Source organism: Anguilla anguilla, chromosome 3 (genome assembly GCF_013347855.1).
Source record: "Anguilla anguilla isolate fAngAng1 chromosome 3, fAngAng1.pri, whole genome shotgun sequence".
NCBI classification, from domain to species: Eukaryota; Metazoa; Chordata; class Actinopteri; order Anguilliformes; family Anguillidae; genus Anguilla; species Anguilla anguilla.
This window is the reverse complement of record NC_049203.1, coordinates 26,792,164-26,812,177: the sequence shown is the minus strand read 5'-3', so window position 1 is coordinate 26,812,177 and position 20,014 is coordinate 26,792,164. Positions and strand designations below refer to the sequence as shown.

The window sequence follows — 20,014 nt, the reverse complement described above, 5'->3', positions numbered from 1 at the left end:
GGAGCAGACTGCGCTCCGGATTTTCAGCGTCACGCGTACAGCCTGCATTTCCTTTCCGCTCTTCCATCTCGGGGTTTTCACTTTGTGTCGTTTTTTACTCCCTCTGCCTTTCAGGAGGAAATTCTCTGAACAACCTCATAGAGCTGAAGACGATCAACATCAACCCCACGGACACCGCCGTCCCCCTGCTCAGCGACTGCACCGAGGTAGGAGCTCCCCGCGCGGCTCGCAGAGCGCGCTTTCGTAGCGCCGCCCGGTCCTGCAGCTGCTCGTTTACTGACCCGGCTCACGTCAGAGGCGCAGTGGAGATAAACCTCCTGTTATCAGATCCATGACCTGACCTTGAAATTGGGGTTAGAATTAATGTAACACCACCAATCACCAAGTTGATCAGCAGTAGCCGTAACAGTAGCCGCAGCATTGGTTGTGGCTGTAGTGGTGGTAGTTAGTAGTTATGTTTGGTATAGTGGTTGGTAGTGTAGTTATACATTGCTTTTTGTACAGGGTGCACTGGTAAGACAATAAAATGATATTTTAAAAACACACACGTAATGTTAAAATAACTACAGGAAAAATATTGCAGACAGTGCAATAAAGGAGATAAAGCAATAAGGGGATATCAAAAAGTGAATTCTTGAGAATGAAAATTGTAAATGCTGAGAACTGAAAACATTTTTTTGACACTCAAATGTAGAAATGTCCTGAGCAGTTGTGAGCATGCTCTCTCATAATGTAGGGGACTGCAGAGGGAGAATGAGTTCTCCCATTTGTGTTAATGAATAAGCAAATAGCAGGGTTTTAGTGTCCCGTAGTTTCAGTGGGTTCCATACTCTCCTGCTGCAGTATCACCGCTACATCGAGATCGCCATCAAGCAGTGCAGGAGCTCCGGGATCGACTGTAAGATCCACGGGTTGGGAATCGTGGGCCGGATCCGGGCCGAGGACGAGGACCTGGCGACCGTGCCCTTCCTGGCGTCCGACAACGAGGAGGAGGACGACGACAAGACCAGCACCGGGAGGTACGAAGTCGCTACGGCTCTTCAGCTAACGTGCCGCGTCATCCTGCCTGTGTTTACGCACAGCCTACCTCGAATGTGGGAGCTGGGAGCAGCGAGGGGCAGTCCTTTTGGGGGGGGGTGTCTAAAAGGGGGCGGGACTGTGAGAATTGTGGGACACTGTGGCAGCTGGCCTAGCTACTGGCCTAATTAAGGAATACTTAAATATGCAGCGCTTTTCTCATAACTCAAATGTGCTTACCAAAATGAAAGTATAAACAGAAAACAAATGGAAGACAGTAACGGAATAAAATGGATAATTATCAAATGCAGTAACGATCATCGCCACCATTTGGTGCATTGCTCTTCTTTTTGTCTTTTTTTCTTTAACATAATGATGAGAACAGGCCATTCAGCCCAACAATGCTTGCCATTTTCATGACTAAATTAGTGCTCTGATTACCTACTGACTAGATAGTATCTAACGCCACATCAAGCCTAATCTTGAAAATCCCCAGAGTTTCTGCCTCTCCTACATGACCTGGCAGGCTATTCCACTCATTGACTACTCCCTCTTTAATTATACCTGATGCGGTAGTCAGCATCCAAACTTCAGAGAACATGTGAAATGCTTCAGGGGCAAAAACATCTCCACATTCTACTGGGTAGTCATACAGCTTCCATGTGATCATGATGTGTTTTTTTTCCTCCAAAAAACATGGAAGCTGTATGACTGGTCTTCTGATTGGCCGTCTTATCAACAATGAATAGATAACAGCTGTCACATTTTTTTCCCCCAGGGCCATTTCACACGGTCTCTGAAGCTTGGATGTTTACTACCGTATCAGACTTAATCAAATTTAAAAAAAGACAAAAAGAAAGGCAACACTCCACATGGTGGCGATCATCGTTATTGCATTCAGTAATTATCATTGCGTTATATCACTCAGCCCTAGAAGACAGGTGGCACAATAAATGAAAAACAAAATCACATCCTTTACCCACACAGAGGAAAGATGGGTTTTAAGCCTGCTTTGAAAGTACAGATTGTGTTGGGGGAAGTCATTCCAGAGTTTAGGGGCTGCCCTAGAGAAGGACCTTTGGCCAAAGGTGTGATTTTGGGAGGGTGGGATGGACCTCACCTGCCTGAATGGTTGGAGTTAAAGGTCCTGGAATTCAGTGAATTCTTTGCTAATGTGTTGTTTTAATTTAATTTTTTTGCATTCACAGAAAATTTTTGAACACCCAGAAATATTTTAAAATAATTCTTACAAAAAAACAAACGTGCTGAGATTGGCTTGCTTTCCCCCTTGGCTGAACGACAGGTTTCCAGTGGGAAGGCTTAACGGGGTAAAGTGTGTGTCACTAAAACACTACGACTGGTGAGATCCTTTCTACTTGTGATATGTAAATTATGCTCTTGCCTCTTTTGAGTGGCCAAGCCAAGCTGGATTTAAATACCTGAGCATTGAAGCCTTTCTCTATTTGGTTGTCATGTCCAGAGTTTCAGACTGTTAGACTGTCCAGTCTATTGTTAGTGTACAGTAGCTCAGTGTTCCAATGGCATTACACATTGGACGATATGCAGGTGTAACTATACAACGGTAAAGCCTAGCTTATGCTGCTTACCTTTTGTGTTGTTGGGTAGTCTAATGTTTCTGTACTGGACAACCTCCTGCACCCTAGTCACGAGAAATGTTTACATATGACTTACAGACATGAATATTAGTGAGTGCAGGATACCTGCTCATTCTGTTCTTATCTGCAGAACATGTCACTATATAAGTCACTATATAAGTGACATAACACTATATAATCTGATAGTGTTTATTACAATTGAATGGTTACGATTGGGTTAAAAACTTGAAAGAAATATTCAGAAGACAATCAATTGTCACTTCTGGGGTTTGAATCCAGTTTCCTGGAGCTTTAAGCAGAAGATCTGAAAGATAAGAAGCAAGACCCAGGGAGTGATTTATAGGAAAAAGAGGAGCAGTTTGGATTCAAGCTTTAATCAGTAATCACGTGAAGACTGCAGACTGCAGAAGCTGTTGTCATTGATTGGGTAACCTGGCAGATTAGCTGAGAAGTACAGGCGGTATTGCTGAGGGAGCCTGAACATAAATGCCGGTCGGGACGTGAGGAGGCACCGCGAGTGGTTTTTATACCTCCGGATCAGTGGCGATATCGGCTTCTAGGGAAGGATTTCACCGGATATTATTGCGGATTACAGAGGATTTCGTGCGCTAATGCCGTAATTGCAAAAATACAATTACTGTGAAAATCTAAAGCTGCCTACCGCTCACCTGTTTTTGGCACAAAACGAAACTTCAGCAGGCGCGGCAGGCTGTCGGGATATGGGCCACATTGGAGGGGTAGATTTCCAGGTGAAAAATGAACAACAGATTGTTTTTCCAGTGGGCATTTTGCTTTGCATAGTATTACATACAATTTGGCAAAGACAATAACCACACAAAATGTAGAAATGATATACAGGTCAAACAGGATAATGAATAAACACAGAGATTTTGAGCTATTTGTGATCATTTGAGGAGTCTAAAAATGGGCTTTGAAGATAGCCAGCCTATGGAACTCCTGATGTAGATGATTATCGACCGTCACCAACAGTTAGGTTTCTTTTTTCAGCCGACTTTAGGACGTTGCTGATCTTGTATCCTCTCTCTCTTTCCTCCACCAGCCTGGCTCGGAAGAAATCAGCTGGCCTGGAGTCCGCAGCGTCCATCAGAACCAAAGTCTTCGTCTGGGGCCTGAACGACAAAGATCAGTTGGGAGGCCTCAAGGGATCCAAGGTGCGTCCAAAACAGCAAGACTCGTGCAGCTTCTTTCTCTCTCTCTCTCTCTGTCTCTCTGTCCCTCTCTCTCTCTCTCTGTCTCTCTGTCTCTCTCTCTCTCTCTCTGTCTCTCTCTCTCTTTCTCTCTGTCTCTGTCTCTCTGTCCCTCTCTCTCTCTCTCTCTCTCTCTCTCTCTCTCTCTCTCTCTCTCTCTCTCTCTCTCTCTCTCTGTCTCTCTCTCTCTTTCTCTCTGTCTCTGTCTCTCTGTCCCTCTCTCTCTCTCTGTCTCTGTCTCCCTCTCCCTCTCCGTCTGCTTGAGGACATGCACCTGCCTTAACTCTACCTGCGCTTCCGTTTGCAGATCAAGGTGCCTTCCTTCTCCGAGACCCTCTCTGCCCTGAACGTGGTGCAGGTAGCGGGCGGGTCAAAGAGCCTGTTCGCAGGTGAGTGGTCGGTCTCCCGTCAGAGGTGGTTACTGGCAGGGATGTGAGTGGCCATGATTCAGATGGCTGGACAAAGTAACTGCTGTGACTGGCTGTCCGAGTTTGCAAGTAATAGATAAGCGATCACGAGGCGGGATGATTATAATAATAATTAAAACAAAAATAGAAATATTTTCCAAATAATATTTGGCCTTCTGGCTCTCTGGCTCTGGACGCTCTTTGATATTCTGGTTCTCTGACACTTTGGCTCTTTTGAGCTCTGACTGTAATTCTCTTATTGTGTCTTGCTCTGTAACCCTGACTCTCTGGTTCTGACTCCGTCTCCGTAGTGACGGCGGAGGGCAAGGTGTATGCCTGCGGCGAGGCCACTAACGGCAGGCTGGGCCTGGGGCTCTCCAGCGGCACCATCCCCATCCCGCGCCAGATCTCCGCCCTCAGCAACTACGTGGTGAAGAAGGTGGCCGTGCACTCGGGTCAGTACCCAGGGCCACGCCCCCTGCCGTGCGGGGAGCCTATCACGCGCCCACTCTGAGCTACAGGAACTCTAAAACTGTTCTGACTCACCTTGAGTCTTCACCAAACCAAATACTGGGCACTACCAGTGACTCATTTGATCTTAACCAATTGTGTTGTTCTGTTGTGGAGAGCAAAGTCTTTTTTATTGGTTCAAAAGCAGTCAGTGGCTGACCGCTCATTGTATCTCTCGCTGCTCCCCATCCGTACCTGCAGGAGGGCGCCATGCCATGGCCCTGACCGTGGACGGAAAGGTCTTCTCCTGGGGCGAGGGGGACGACGGCAAACTGGGACACTTCAGCAGGATGTAAGCAATGCACATCCATCCAGTTTTATGATTTTTATGTAAGGTCCAACAAACTTGCACATAGTATTGACATGTGATTTAATGGCTGTACTTTCTTTGGTGAGGATGTTTTCACATATTATATCTGAACTAAATAAATAAATAAAAAAGTATCTTTTCCAGTTAAATAAATAGCAATACATTTCAGAAGTGAAACTTCTGAGAAACAGTATTTTGGAGTTTATTCTACTTGAAATGATAGTACTTAAGTCATAAAATTGTTTCCATTTCAATGCTTCTGGCCGGCAGAAATATCAAGGATGTTGGACTGTAACACGTATCTCGATGAGAGATGGCGTTTGTGCTGCCGTCAGCCCATTTGTCCTCAGACGCAGAATGGCGCCGCCGTTAAAAGGTCCTTTGTGCCTGTGACATGCAGGAACTGTGACAAGCCGCGCCTCATCGAGGCCTTGAAGACCAAGCGGATCCGGGACATCGCCTGCGGGAGCTCCCACAGTGCGGCCATCACCTCCAGCGGGGAGCTGTACAGCTGGGGCCTGGGAGAGTACGGCCGGCTGGGGCACGGAGACAACACCACCCAGCTCCGGCCCAAACTGGTATATACAGCACAGCTATCCTTTATACACCACCCAGCTCCGGCCCAAACTGGTATATACAACACAGCTACCCTTTATACACCACCCAGCTCCGGCCCAAACTGGTATATACAGCACAGCTATCCTCTATACACCACCCAGCTCCGGCCTGAACTGGTATATACAACACAGCTACCCTTTATACACCACCCAGCTCCAGCCCAAACTGGTATATACAACACAGCTACCCTTTATACACCACCCAGCTCCGGCCCAAACTGGTATATACAGCACAGCTATCCTCTATACACCACCCAGCTCCGGCCCGAACTGGTATATACAACACAGCTATCCTTTATACACCACCCAGATCCACTCATAACTGGTATATACAACACAGCTATCCTTTATACACCACCCAGCTCCAGCCCAAACTGGTATATACAACACAGCTACCCTTTATACACCACCCAGCTCCGGCCCAAACTGGTATATACAACACAGCTACCCTTTATACACCACCCAGCTCCGGCCCAAACTGGTATATACAACACAGCTATCGTTTATACACCACCCAGCTCCGGCCCAAACTGGTATATACAACACAGCTACCCTTTATACACCACCCAGCTCCGGCCCAAACTGGTATATACAACACAGCTATCGTTTATACACCACCCAGCTCCGGCCCAAACTGGTATATACAACACAGCTATCGTTTATACACCACCCAGCTCCGGCCCAAACTGGTATATACAACACAGCTATCCTTTATGCACCACCCAGCTCCGGCCCAAACTGGTATATACAACACAGCTATCGTTTATACACCACCCAGCTCCGGGCCAAACTGGTATATACAACACAGCTATCGTTTATACACCACCCAGCTCCGGCCCAAACTGGTATATACAACACAGCTATCGTTTATACACCACCCAGCTCCGGCCCAAACTGGTATATACAACACAGCTATCGTTTATACACCACCCAGCTCCGGCCCAAACTGGTATATACAGCACAGCTATCCTTTATACACCACCCAGCTCCGGCCCAAACTGGTATATACAACACAGCTATCGTTTATACAGCACCCAGCTCCGGCCCAAACTGGTATATACAGCACAGCTATCGTTTATACAGCACCCAGCTCCGGCCCAAACTGGTATATACAACACAGCTATCGTTTATACACCACCCAGCTCCGGCCCAAACTGGTATATACAGCACAGCTATCGTTTATACAGCACCCAGCTCCGGCCCAAACTGGTATATACAACACAGCTATCGTTTATACACCACCCAGCTCCGGCCCAAACTGGTATATACAGCACAGCTATCGTTTATACAGCACCCAGCTCCGGCCCAAACTGGTATATACAACACAGCTGTCCTCTGTACACCACCCAGCTCCGACCCAAACTGGCATATATAGCACAGCTATACTTTATACTGAGCACACACTCACGCAGATTGCTTACTTATTGTTACCTGAAGAATGTATTTGTTCTCTTTTGTATTCAATGCCTGAATTACCCTTGATTTTCTTTATTTTTCGGGTGCAGGTGAAAGTGCTCCTGGGTCATCGCGTCGTCCAGGTGGCTTGTGGGAGTCGGGACGCTCAGACCCTGGCTCTCACGGATGAAGGTACCCGTGACACTGGACTGGACTTGATCACTGATGCATGAATGGCTGAATGAGAACCTCCTTGCATCTGTGTTTTCAGTGAGAGACTGTTGTGAGGCCACTGTGAGACTGTCCTCTCTCTCTCTCCACAGGCTTGGTGTTCTCCTGGGGGGACGGAGATTTCGGGAAGTTGGGCCGAGGGGGCAGCGAGGGCTGCAACATCCCCCAAAACATCGAGAGGCTGAACGGGCAGGGCGTGTGCCAGATCGAGTGTGGGGCCCAGTTCTCCCTGGCTCTCACCAAGTCTGGCGTGGTCTGGACCTGGTAGGCTTTTTACTGGGGATTCATTGCATTGCATTACATTACATTACATTACAGTCGCTTAGCAGAAGCACTTTTCCAGAGTGACTTATAAATGTGGGGACCATCAGTGTTCGTTTCAGACAAAGTGCAATATCACTGTGAAAGCACAGAAGGCCCATTTATTGTCAATAAATGTAAAGTTAACTGAACAGTCCAGCAATTCAGTATTACATTATGCATTATGCATTATGTTACATTAAATCTATCTAGCAGGTGCTCTTATCTAGAGTGACTTGCACAAGTAAGTGTAGGTATGTTTTTATTCAGCTGTCGTAGCATAGCTTTTGAAAAAGGCATAGGAAAATGGCGTCTTGTGGCGTTAGCACAGTTACCAAGAAGGAATACCAAATAATAGTTTTTTATGTTATTTTGGAGTGTGTCCAAGTTTCTTCTTTGTCATTAATCTGTTTCTTGAATGGAAAAGTATACGCACACAATTTTTATATTGGTTTTCAGTGAATATGCTGCCGCGGGGATTTTTTAATAAATAGCAACGATTTCCCCAAATAGCACTATGAATATTGTCATGGGGAAATGGTCTAATCTCTGCACTTTTTGTCTACACCTTCATGCTTGTGTCGCTCCTGATAAGCGTCTGCTAGGCATGTAAATGTCCGTTTGCCCCCCCCCCCCTCAGGGGTAAAGGGGACTACTTCCGCCTGGGCCACGGCACGGACGTGCACGTGCGGAAGCCGCAGATGGTGGAGGGCCTCCGGGGGAAGAAGATCGTCCACGTGGCCGTGGGAGCGCTGCACTGCCTGGCCGTGACCGACACGGGACAGGTGGGCCCCAGCGTGCTGCATTTACAGTTCATACAGATATATATTCTGGATATATTTACCCTTATTTTTAAAACTAAATAGTCTTTTTCCTGCTGTTTGTTCTTTGTATGCACATTAAATCATCAATAAAGTTTTCTATTATTATTCTTGCTAGGCTTGGATATTGGCCTTTTCTATTTTTGTTAGTAATTGTAATAATAATAATAATAATAATGATGATGATGATTAGGGCTGGGCGATATATCGCAGTGATAATTATCGCGTGCAATAACGGTCGTCGCCACCGTGTGGCGTACCGTCTTTCTTTTTGTCGTTTTCTCTTTAATTATACCTGACCCGATAGCAAACAACCACGCTTTTGGAGGCCGCATGAAACGCTTTCTGGAAAAAAATACACTTCACCTATTGCTTGACCGTGAGACAGTTAGCAAGGCCTTGCAGTTTCCGAACGATTGGCAGAAACACATCACATGATCACACGGAAGCTGTGCGACCTTGCTGCTGATTGGCTGTCTTGGCTGTCAACACCCAGTAGGTAGGCGATAATTATCACTGCGATATATCGCCCAGCCCTAATGATGATGATGATGATGATGAATTACTGAGGCATTTGAGGATAAGTGCCTTTGCTCTAGAGTTCGTTAGCGATCGCCCCATTGTGGAATCATGCCTGCAACCTCTAAGGTGCGTGTCTGGCTCCCTAACCCCTGTGCCACACTGCCGCCCCTTTCTATTTCACCTGGTCTCAAAAAAGTACAGCGGGGATCGTTGTTCTTCTCTGGCCCTTATCTGGAAAGTTTTTGTTTTTGCGGGCCGTCAGGAGTGATGAACGACGTCTGCGCCTCTCTTTGTCTGGAGACCTTGGCTCGGGCGTCTGTAACGCGGCCTCGATAAGGCTCTGAGCGCTTATCGCCCGCTGGTGAGAAAGAAAAGCGACAGGCGTGATTTTCCACCGCGCGGCGTGTTTGTCTTTTAAAACGTATTTATTGCCGGGCCCTTGAAAAGCCTGCGGGCTCCTTTGACCAGATTAGGCAGAGAGAGAGAGAGAGAGAGAGAGACAGAGAGAGAGTGAGAGAGAGAGAGAGAGAGAGAGAGAGAGAGGGAGAGAGAGAGAGCAAGAGACAGAGAGGGAGAGAGACAGAGAGACAGAGAGAGAGAGAGAGAGAGGGAGAGAGAGAGAGAGAGAGAGAGCGAGGGAGAGAGAGAGAGAGAGAGCGAGAGACAGAGAGAGAGAGAGGGAGAGGGAGAGAGAGAGAGGCAGAGGTTTCGGTGTTCCTCCGTTATCAGTGCCGCGGGGCTCTGAGCGGCAGCCCGTGACCTTGCAGGGCGCCCCGGTCCGCCCCGACGCCCCGTTCAGCCGCCGTCTGCGGCCGGATTAACGGCCCCTTTCACCGGGACTCCTAGGGGCCCCGAACTTTATGGGAGATATTAAATTTAAAGATTTAAGATGATGAATTCTGGTTGTGGAAAGTCGGGGAATCGCGTGTATGGTTTTCTGTGTAAAAGAAAAAGGCATTTAAAATATATTTATATCCATCTGCACTATTTATATTTGTACTTAATATTTATATACATCTGTAAGAAGACTACAAAGCGTGATGAACATTTCGTTGAAGATTTATCTTTAATGCCTAATTGCAAAGCTCGTTGTCGCAAGACATTTTGTCCATGTACGTTATGTCCGTACAAATTCGGGGGAAAAGTCCTGAAACTGTTGTTCTGTAAAGTCACTGGGGAAACCCGTGGGTCGGTTAATTTAGCTCTCCCGTCCCTCGCAGGTCTTCGCCTGGGGAGACAACGACCACGGGCAGCAGGGGAACGGGACCACCACCGTCAACAGGAAGCCCACGCTGGTGCAGGGCCTCGAGGGCCAGAAGATCACCCGCGTGGCCTGCGGCTCCTCCCACAGCGTCGCCTGGACGACCATGGACGTGACCACGCCCTCCGTGCACGAGCCCGTCCTCTTCCAGACCGCCAGGGACTCGCTGGGGGCCTCCTACCTCGGTAAGCCCTCATTGGTAACGTCGGAACTGGATGCGGACAGTCGGGCTGCTCTCGGAGAACTAAAACGAAAAGGTGTTTTTGAAGGGGCTCCTGCACTCTGTGATACTTCTTACCGGTTTCCCCTCGTAGGCATTCCGTGGGTCGACATGACCGAACCGCGGCGCTTGAATAAAGGTGCTTTTGAAGTGCGAGGTGACGTGCGGGAGGCCCTTCAACTGTTTTGAGTTCATTCTCAGTTCAGCTGCACACCTGTGGCAAAGATGTCATTTCAAGTGTGCGCATATTTTCCTGTTTGGTTTGTCTCAGAGAAAAACGGAAGCAAAATGTTTATTGTTAAAAAGGAACTCAAATCCAGCTTTGAATTGTTTTTACTGTTTTTGTTTGCGTTTTGCTATTAAACAATGTCTGAAATTCATGTATTCCCAACCCATTATTTTTGGCAATTCTCTCCTGTCTCCTCCTGAAGTCTGCTTGTCCTATTGCAGTTATTTTAAATTCCTTTGGTTGCATCTTTCTCTGCCTTGGATTTCAGGTTTAAAATCACTAGAGGGCCATTTCTCTGTTAGACCTCAGTACAGATTCTGTAACCAGGAAGCTGTAATGTCCATAGAGAGCTGTATTGACTGGTAATTCCATATAATCGCATGGTGTCCAAACATAGTTTTATTATTTAGTTTTAGGCCGCTATTTTTAAATACCTCACCTTGGGAGCCATTATCTGTGTTTGAAATGAGAAGACTGCAAAACAAACCTTTGAGTCCCTAGCTAATGATCCTCGGGGGTAAACTTCAGAAGCTGGATGGGGGGGAGTGAGCCCTGCAGTCATCGTTTGGGGGGTTTGTGGGGGGCGAGCGATTAGTGTAATCGTTGTTTGGGACGAGTGATGTGTGATCATCGTTAAGGGGTTTTGTGGGGGTGTAGAAGTTAGATGTTTCATCACCGTTTGGGGGGATTCGTTGGAGAATGAGCTTTGTAATCACCGTTTGGGGGGATTGCTTTTTGGGGGGTGTAAGTGAGATGTATAATCACCCCTTGTGGGGGATTTTATGTTTGTGTTCACCAGGGGTCCCCTCAGACAGTGACGCCTCTGCTGTCAGCAATAAGATGATTGGCCAGAGCAACGTCAAACCCAACAGACCGTCATTGGCCAAAATCCTGCTGTCGCTGGACGGAAACCTGGCCAAGCAGCAGGCCCTCTCCCATGTCCTGTCAGCCCTGCAGATTATATATGCCAGGTAGGCATGGCAACAGGTTGGGTACTTATTATGGGTTTCATTTACAGGATTAAATCAGTTCAATGTCAATTTATTCAATGAGTTGAAACTAATTTGAAAATGCCTGTAATGGATCCAGTAAGATTTTTAAAAAATAATGAATTTAATTTTAATTTGTTTAATGAATTGAAATGGAATTGACACCTAACATCTCATTTTCATAGCACCTTTCATCTCTGCAAATTCCCTTAAGTTCCCTTAAAGTGAACATGAGTGGGGGTGTAGACTCATTTGAACCACTTCAAGAGTAACACCGTATAAATTTAGGGAATATAATCTTTATCTTGTGGCTTAATGAGCACATTAAATGTAAGGGAGAAAGTGATTTCACACAGTCTTTAAGATGACCTTATTAGTCACATTTGTCACCAGGTTTTTAGATCCCGCAGATCTGTGTGGTGTTGTAAAGGTCACGGTAAGGGCATAGTTCCCGCTCTGTCATCTCAGTGTTAGCGGTAGCCAACGTTGGCTTTCTCTCTCTCTCTGCTCTTTCTCTTTATCTCTCTCTCTCTCTCTCTCTGCTCTCTGCTCTTCTCTTTCTCTTTTTTCTCTCTCTGTCTCTCTCTCTCGGCTGTTGTTTGGGTTTGGGGGTTTCTGTGTCTGTGTACTCTGATTGTGACTGTGCCATGTGTGTGTCTGTGGGCCCCCAGGGACGCAGTGGTGGGAGCCCTGATGCCCGCCTGCATGATCATGCCCGTGGAGTGCCCCTCCAGCTCCCCCATCCCGCCCTCGGACGAGTCCAGCGCCTCCAGCCCCTCGGAGGCCGAGGAGCCCCCCGTGCCCCCCGAAACAGAGGAGAGGCTCAGCCCCAACCCCTGGCAGGACAAGAGGGGCGAGGTGACGACCCGTTCCGTTTCACTTCAGCAACCTCCAAACGCTCTTTTCCTCGGCCTCTTTGTTCAGAATGGTGCACCCTGTTGATAAATCATTGTTAGTTCCTGCTTCGGTGATCAGGGATTTACCCAAAACTTTTTTTATTTTCACACGCAATGCATTCATACAGTTGGATATTTTACTGAAGAAATTCAGGCTAAGTAACTTGCTGAAGGATGTAATGGCAGCACTCTTTCCCTCCACATTGGAATCGATCCTGCAACCACGGAGTTATCTTAGTCTCTGAGTATCTCCGTATTTTGTCAATTTACGTGCTATTGTTTTAGTTAACTGTTAAGTCAAATGAAGTTTAAATTAGAACTGGGCTGACATGGTCCTGATGTACAATATGGTTTGGAAAATTTGATCACATGGAATCGATCTTGATCTGTGTGTGTGTGTGTGTGTGTGATCAGGCGGCACCCACGGAAGATGCCATCACCCCGTCGTCGGCGGTAACGCCCTCTGCAGCCGCTGCTTCTTCGCGTCCCTTCGTCCCCATGACGGACGACCCCGGTGCGGCCAGCATCATCGCCGAGACCATGACCAAGACCAAAGAGGTCAGCTTGAGCACTGCGAGGAAATCGGCCAATCCCGCGAGCGTGCGATGGGAATACAGCCAATCGCGTGAACACGCTAGGGGTGTGCTACCAATCGCATGAATGCGCTAGGGGAAAACCAGCCAGTCGTGAATGCTTTAGGGAAAACTGGAAAAACTGTCCATTCACATGAATGTGTTAGGTAGGTGTAAACATGCATTACATGAGATGAGGAAGGTAAGGATTAGAATTTATATCACTATATACTGAAAATATGCTGACATAAAATATATTGCTTACTGGTTCGCTTAAGACACTTCATAATATATGGGCAAATATATACTATTATTAAAATGCTTGGTAGTACTATTTTGGTATATTAACCAGCTTTGAAATATATTTGTCTTTATATATTTTTTTAAAGTTTGTATAGTTCCATCATATTGCAATATATTCCATTTTTGTGATGATGGCCAACTCAGGTACCGCACTGAATGGAAAATATATTCGCCTGCAGGCCTTAGCTCTCAGTTAATGTGCGTGTTCTGTGTGAGTGTTGGGTAAAACTGGCACCACATTGAATGGATATGCATTTACCTGCAGGCCTTAGCTCTCAGTTAATGTGTGTGTTCTGTGTGAGTGTTGGGTAAAACTGGCACCACATTGAATGGATATGCATTTACCTGCAGGCCTTAGTTCTCAGTTAATGTGCGGGTTCTGTGCGGAGTGTTGGGTAAAAGGCCCCCTTTTCCCCGCTCCAGGACTCGGAGAGCCAGAGCAAGGCGGCCGGGCCGGAGCCGCAGTACCTGGACGAGTTCACCAGCCTGCTGGTTCCGGACGACACGCGCGTGATGGTGGACCTGCTCAAGCTGGCCGTGTCCGTGCGCTCGGGGGAGAAGGGCAAGGAGGTGCTGTCGGCCGTGCTGTCGGGCATGGGGACCGCCTACCCGCAGGTCTGTCCCTGGAGGAGCTCTCTCCCACTCTCTCTGTCTGTCTCTCTGTATGCTGTGCGTTATCATGTAACTCTGTAGTCAATCGACATTTGTTATTGGACATGGAAAGTACATATGTCTACTTACTAAATAAAATCAGTAAATGCATGTTTACAGGGTTATTCTATAAAGAAACTAAGGGCTCTTGTGTTGAACTAGAGCACAGGGAATGATTATATAAAGAAAGTAAACTAATATCTCTAATGATAAAGTAGAACACTGGAAGTTGTTATATAAAGAAAACAAGCTAATATCTCTATTTATGAACTAGAGCACTGGAAGTTATTATATAAAGTAAACTAATATGTCTAGTGATGAATAAGATCACAGGAAGTTATTATATAAAGAAAATAAACTCGAATATCTGTATTGATTAAATAGAGCACATGAAATCATTCTATAAAGATAGTAAACTCTAATATCTTTTGATGAACTAGAACACTGGTAGTTATTCAAGGAAAGTAAACTCATATATCTACTGATGAACCTGAGCACAGGACATTTTCCTCAGTTTTGAGATATGACACTGATGGAGACTCACTGACATGCATCCTCGTCTGTCTGTCTCTGTCTGTCTTTCTGTCTGCCTGCCTGCCTGTCCATCTGTCTGTCCATCCGTCTGTCTGTCCATCTGCCTGTGTGCCTGCCTGTCTGTCTGTCCGTCTGTCCGTCTGCCTGTCTGTCTGCCTGTCTGTCCATCCGTCTGTCTCTCTCTGTCTGTCTGTCTGTCCGTCTGCCTGCCTGCCTGCCTGCCTGCCTGTCTGTCTGTCTGTCTGTGTCTGTCTATCCGTCTGTCCTTCTGCCTGTCTGCCTGTCTGTCTGTCTGTCTGTCCGTCCCCGCAGGTGGCGGACATGCTGCTGGAGCTGTGCGTGACGGAGCTGGAGGACGTGGCCACGGACTCTCAGAGCGGCCGCCTGTCCTCCCAGCCCGTGGTGGTGGAGAGCAGTCACCCCTACACCGACGACACCTCCACCAGCGGCACCGTCAAGATCCCAGGTCAGCCAGCACGCAGACCCCAGCAGGGATAGCCGCTAACCCGTGGAACCTACTCTCATATTTAACAGTTTAAGTCAGATTAACTGCCTAAATTGTCAACTGGACCACTGATTGGCTGCTTGATGAGCTAATGAATGTAAATCTCTATATTTATATAAGTACCATTACAGCCTGCAGGTTGTGGTGGAAAGATGGCGGGAGAAGTGGTTAAGTTGCATTTGACTTGCGACTGAGGAAATGTGCGTATGCTCAGAATGATAATATGGGTTAAGCCACACCTCTATCCCCTCTGCAGTAGTGCTGTGAGTTTATGAACACCATTTGTTTTCATTCACAACCTCAGATCTGACGTTACAATATAGTACCGCTTCTGTTGAGGAGCTACAGGCTGAATACTAATGACTTCATCATGCGTCCTTCATGCCATTGTACTCGCCCGGGGTGGGCAACGAGGGCTATATCCGTTTCTGGTTTTCACGCTAATATGTGACCTTAATTGCTGCATTAATCCTAAAATTTGCACCATCTGACATTTTAGCCTTATTTGTTATAAACGTGCGAATGATGACCAATGATGTGTTTGTGTCCTATTTGCAACATTTGTCTGTTATCTCATTTTAAATGAGCCGGTGTCGGTGTATCCAGGCGGTTACCTCATTTAGTCAGGGTCATTTTTGGAAACAAGAACCTGCGTACACCCCAGCCCTCCAAGACTGCAATTGCCCACCCCTGTTCTAACCCATAGTCAACAGTTTAACAGACCAAGCTCAAATAATGAAAGCTTATCTTTTGTTGCAGGGGCTGAGGGACTGAGGGTGGAGTTCGACCGGCAGTGTTCCACAGAGAGGCGGCACGACCCGCTCACCATCATGGACGGGGCCAATAGGATCGTGTCTGTCCGATCAGGTGATCTAATTCTGATCTTCTGATCTAATTTCCATCAAATATCAGGAGCACCTTGGCTTATTTCGTTACTTATGAGTTAAGACACGAACGAGTTTGATTGTTTCTGCTGGTTTTGGACCACTGAGCCTTCTTTGATGTGTTCATATGTTTTAGATTTTGGTTTCAATTTTTAAATGTCCGTTTACATTTAGAGATTTAGAAAAGAGCACACATATTTAGGCATGGATGGTGCCACATTGTCAGAATCACAACCAGTAGAAGTAGTCATACATACACGAACAACATAGCATTAAGTGGTATTGGAGGTACAAGAAGGAGGATGAGGTACTTGAAATTGGTTGTTCAAATAATTAGATTAGATATATTTAGATGCTGAGAGCTCAGTGTAAGTTGAGCCACAATACAGTGTACAGGTGAATTTTCAGTCAGTGGCAGAATGTGGACAGTCACTGTGATGGCTGGACTGTTGTGGAGTCCTTCTCCGATGGATCCTCCAATCATGTGCTGAGTTTATAATGTTCTGCCCTATCGCCGCTGTGCCTTGCAAGGTCGCGAGTGGTCCGATTGGTCGAGCGAGCTTCGTATCCCGGGTGACGAGCTCAAGTGGAAGTTCACCAGCGACGGATCCGTCAATGGCTGGGGCTGGCGCTACACTGTGTATCCCATCATGCCTGCTGCTGGTACGTGCTCACGCCGTTTTCACATCACCCGGGCTGATCTAGAGGGTAGTTCAGCCTCTTAGCACTTCGAAATACAACCATATTTGTGTGTCTTACTGTTCGTTTTTAGGGGTTAACAAACTTAATTTGAGATGAGATAAGTTGCATTTTTGGATGAGTTGTGTCTGAGGTGAAATTGAGATGAGATGTCGTGATTGAGGTTAGACTGAGATTGAGTTTGAGATGAGAGGTGTTTGAGAGTAAATTAAGCTGAGTTGAGTTTGAGATTAAATGTATTTGACATGAGATGAGTTTGAGATGGGGTGTTTGAGATGAGTTGAGTTTGAGATGAGATGTGTTTGAGATGAGTTGAGTTCGAGATGAGATGTTGCGTTTGAGATGAGTTGCATTTGACGTGAGGGTGAGATGAGACTGAGCTGCGGTTCCTGCTGTGGCTGATGGGATTCCCCCCCCTCACCGCAGGGCCCAAGGACCTGCTGTCGGACCGCTGCATCCTCTCCTGCCCGTCCATGGACCTGGTCACCTGCCTGCTGGACTTCCGGCTCAGCTTCGCCTCAAACAGGGGCATCGTGCCGCGGCTGGCCGCCTCGCTGGCTGCGTGCGCGCAGCTGAGCGCGCTGGGTACGTGGGCGCCGGACGCGAGACACGCCCGCGGACGCCAGGCGCATCGCACGGCGCTAGGCTACAACAGTAACGCCTGACTGTTTTTCTGCAGCGGCCGGTCACCGCATGTGGGCGCTGCAGAGGCTACGCAAGCTGCTGACCACAGAGTTCGGCCAGTCCATCAACATCAACAGGCTGCTGGGCGACGGCGACGGAGAGGCCCGCTCGCTGGTGAGTGCTCCCCCTGCTGGCGGGGGGTAGAAACACACATGATAACGGGCCTATTAATGTACTAAAAGAATATGTTTACAGATTAACAGTATACCCTTCATATTTATTTTTTATTTAAGTGTTTTCTATTTTACTTTATGCAGATGTTGCGTATAGAGAATCACAGTATAGAAAGTGTCATGGTGGGGATTTGCACGGGGTTTTGTATGTAGCTTGATAGTCAGTGGTCCTACAGACTGCACCACTGTTTTAAAATCTGCCAACTGGTAGCCCAGAGGTAACATAGTTGGGAAAAATACCCATGGAAAGTCCAAACTTAGGAACACTTTTGGCTGTTGCAGACTTTCTCAGGCAGTGCACTGTCCGCCCTGGTGAAGGGCCTTCCTGAAGCCCTGCAGAGGCAGTATGAGTACGAGGACCCCATCGTCAGAGGGGGGAAGCAGCTGCTGCACAGCCCCTTCTTCAAGGTACTGACCTTTGTCAGGTGATCAAGAGTTTGTGTGTTTGCGTGTGTGTGTGTACATGTGTGTGTACGTGTGTGTGTGTAGAGGCTCAATTAAGCTGATATTTAAGACCATGAGGTGTGTTACTCTTGCTCAGGGAGATAATCTCTGCAGCATTGTTTAGTAGTTGTACGTACGTGACGCTGTATTGTGCCGTGTCTCAGTTACTGACTGCATAATGCCACTGCGCGGGTACACAGTGATCAGTCCCTGTGTGTTCAGGTTGACTGTCACACTGAGACACAGGTACACAGTGACTCTGCCTCTGTGTTCAGGTGCTGGTAGCGCTGGCGTGTGATCTGGAGCTGGACACCCTGCCCTGCTGCGCCGAGACTCACAAGTGGGCGTGGTTCCGCAGGTACTGCACCGCCTCCAGGGTGGCGGTGGCCCTGGACAAGAGGACCCCTCTGCCACGCCCGTTTCTTGATGAGGTACGCGGCAGACTTCCCTTCTGCCCCAGAGTACAGTGCTCAGTGCCGCTCAGTACTGCTTTTCTTATTACTGTGTAGTTTTAATTTGTCTTTTAGTTTAAGCTCTATTTGCATGGTCTTCTCAGAGATTTTGGTGAATACCTGATTTGCAGTGTTTCTGTATTTTTATAATGGAGAAATAAAAGTAACATCTAGCATTTCAATAGTGAGGCATAGCTAATGTTGATTGAAGGCAGACCTCTTTTTGCTGTACTTCACCTCATTGCAGTTCCGCGTTTCTTCCACCAGGTGGCCAAGAAGATCCGCGAGCTGATGGCCGACCAGGAGAACATGAACGCTCTCCACGAGAGCCACGACATATTCAAGAGGGAGCAGGACGAGCAGCTGGTGCAGTGGATGAACAGGTAGGCGAGATCCTGTGGGCTGAGCAGTCCTCATTGCTCTAATCCTCTAGTGACGGATCCGCTCCATGTTTTGCGTGTCACCAGCGCACAGTTTCAGTCGAGCTCTCGCACGTGTGTAGAAACTTCTCTTCGCTCAGATGCGTTTCTGTGGTGGCAGCTTGGTCCTCGGGCTGCCAGTTGAATAGCTCTGGCACACAGCGATATGGTTAAATTGACGAAAGTTGTGATGACGTGCTCTTGGCCCGCCTTCTCCCCCCCCACCCCCCCCAGGCGTCCGGACGACTGGACCCTGTCCGCCGGAGGAAGCGGGACCATCTACGGCTGGGGGCACAACCACAGGGGTCAGCTGGGGGGCATCGAGGGGGCGAAGGTCAAGGTGCCCACCCCCACGGAGGCCCTGGCCACCCTGCGGCCCGTGCAGCTGATCGGAGGGGAGCAGACCCTGTTCGCCGTGACCGCCGACGGCAAGGTGAGGGCGCTCTGCCGTCTCGCGGTGATGACATCACTGCTACCGGAGAGGCGGGGCGGGAGAGGGAGGGAGTGAGCGAGCGAGCGAGTGAAGGAGAGAGAGGAGTAGTTTCATTGCTCTTAGAAATAAATAAATAAACTGTAGTGAGAGAAACACAAACCGAGATTGCTTCCATTTCTGAGAGTGTGAATCGTTTACCGGCTGTTCACGCTCTGCTTAGCCTAGCGCTTTATTTGCAAATGCACACAGACATTTGTGGCAGCAACGTGAACAAATTCGGCTTTTCCTACAGAAATAGAATTGAAGAAGCCCTCTTGTGGCATTTAAAACAAGTTTATGTTCTTATCGCTTATTAATACCACTTTAATTTTGATTTGTATTACTTGGGTAGTGTAAGGCTGGTAGCATTGATTGGCCTTCATTATTGATCTTGCTGCTGGCTCATTTCGTAAGGTAAAATTAGCATTGATGCTAGCTCATTATTACTCCCGCAAGCATTTACTAGCCTTCATTAGCCTTCTTTATTAATCCTGAAGCCTACGCGTGCTTATTCTTGTTAAGAGCATTAGCATTTATTAGCCTGCGCTTCTCTCCCCTCCAGCTGTACGCTACAGGCTACGGGGCTGGGGGGCGGCTGGGCATCGGGGGCACGGAGTCTGTGTCCACCCCCACCCTGCTGGAGAGCATCCAGCACGTCTTCATCCGGAAGGTG

General features: G+C 47.6%; 1 protein-coding gene across 7 annotated transcripts in view; it reads left to right on the top strand.

Moving 5' to 3' along the window:
- Positions 1 to 20,014, top strand: part of herc2 (HECT and RLD domain containing E3 ubiquitin protein ligase 2) — a 118,593-nt gene that overhangs the window by 71,940 nt on the left and 26,639 nt on the right. For 4 of the 7 annotated variants that reach the window (XM_035409773.1, XM_035409774.1, XM_035409776.1 and 1 more), the window contains 26 exons: positions 115 to 206; positions 844 to 1,019; positions 2,321 to 2,377; positions 3,694 to 3,805; positions 4,149 to 4,230; positions 4,560 to 4,703; positions 4,960 to 5,050; positions 5,469 to 5,646; positions 7,191 to 7,272; positions 7,404 to 7,575; positions 8,252 to 8,396; positions 10,175 to 10,400; positions 11,464 to 11,635; positions 12,325 to 12,511; positions 12,964 to 13,107; positions 13,848 to 14,039; positions 14,922 to 15,075; positions 15,874 to 15,981; positions 16,530 to 16,661; positions 17,124 to 17,282; positions 17,377 to 17,495; positions 17,837 to 17,962; positions 18,274 to 18,429; positions 18,718 to 18,833; positions 19,104 to 19,302; positions 19,904 to 20,014. The exon at positions 19,904 to 20,014 is cut by the window's right edge and continues 104 nt beyond it. In XM_035409773.1, the coding sequence (XP_035265664.1) occupies positions 115 to 206; positions 844 to 1,019; positions 2,321 to 2,377; positions 3,694 to 3,805; positions 4,149 to 4,230; positions 4,560 to 4,703; positions 4,960 to 5,050; positions 5,469 to 5,646; positions 7,191 to 7,272; positions 7,404 to 7,575; positions 8,252 to 8,396; positions 10,175 to 10,400; positions 11,464 to 11,635; positions 12,325 to 12,511; positions 12,964 to 13,107; positions 13,848 to 14,039; positions 14,922 to 15,075; positions 15,874 to 15,981; positions 16,530 to 16,661; positions 17,124 to 17,282; positions 17,377 to 17,495; positions 17,837 to 17,962; positions 18,274 to 18,429; positions 18,718 to 18,833; positions 19,104 to 19,302; positions 19,904 to 20,014 (3,632 nt within the window). The remainder of the gene's footprint in view (positions 1 to 114; positions 207 to 843; positions 1,020 to 2,320; positions 2,378 to 3,693; positions 3,806 to 4,148; positions 4,231 to 4,559; positions 4,704 to 4,959; positions 5,051 to 5,468; positions 5,647 to 7,190; positions 7,273 to 7,403; positions 7,576 to 8,251; positions 8,397 to 10,174; positions 10,401 to 11,463; positions 11,636 to 12,324; positions 12,512 to 12,963; positions 13,108 to 13,847; positions 14,040 to 14,921; positions 15,076 to 15,873; positions 15,982 to 16,529; positions 16,662 to 17,123; positions 17,283 to 17,376; positions 17,496 to 17,836; positions 17,963 to 18,273; positions 18,430 to 18,717; positions 18,834 to 19,103; positions 19,303 to 19,903) is intronic. The other 3 variants (XM_035409779.1, XM_035409778.1, XM_035409775.1) reach the window with 1 other exon arrangement.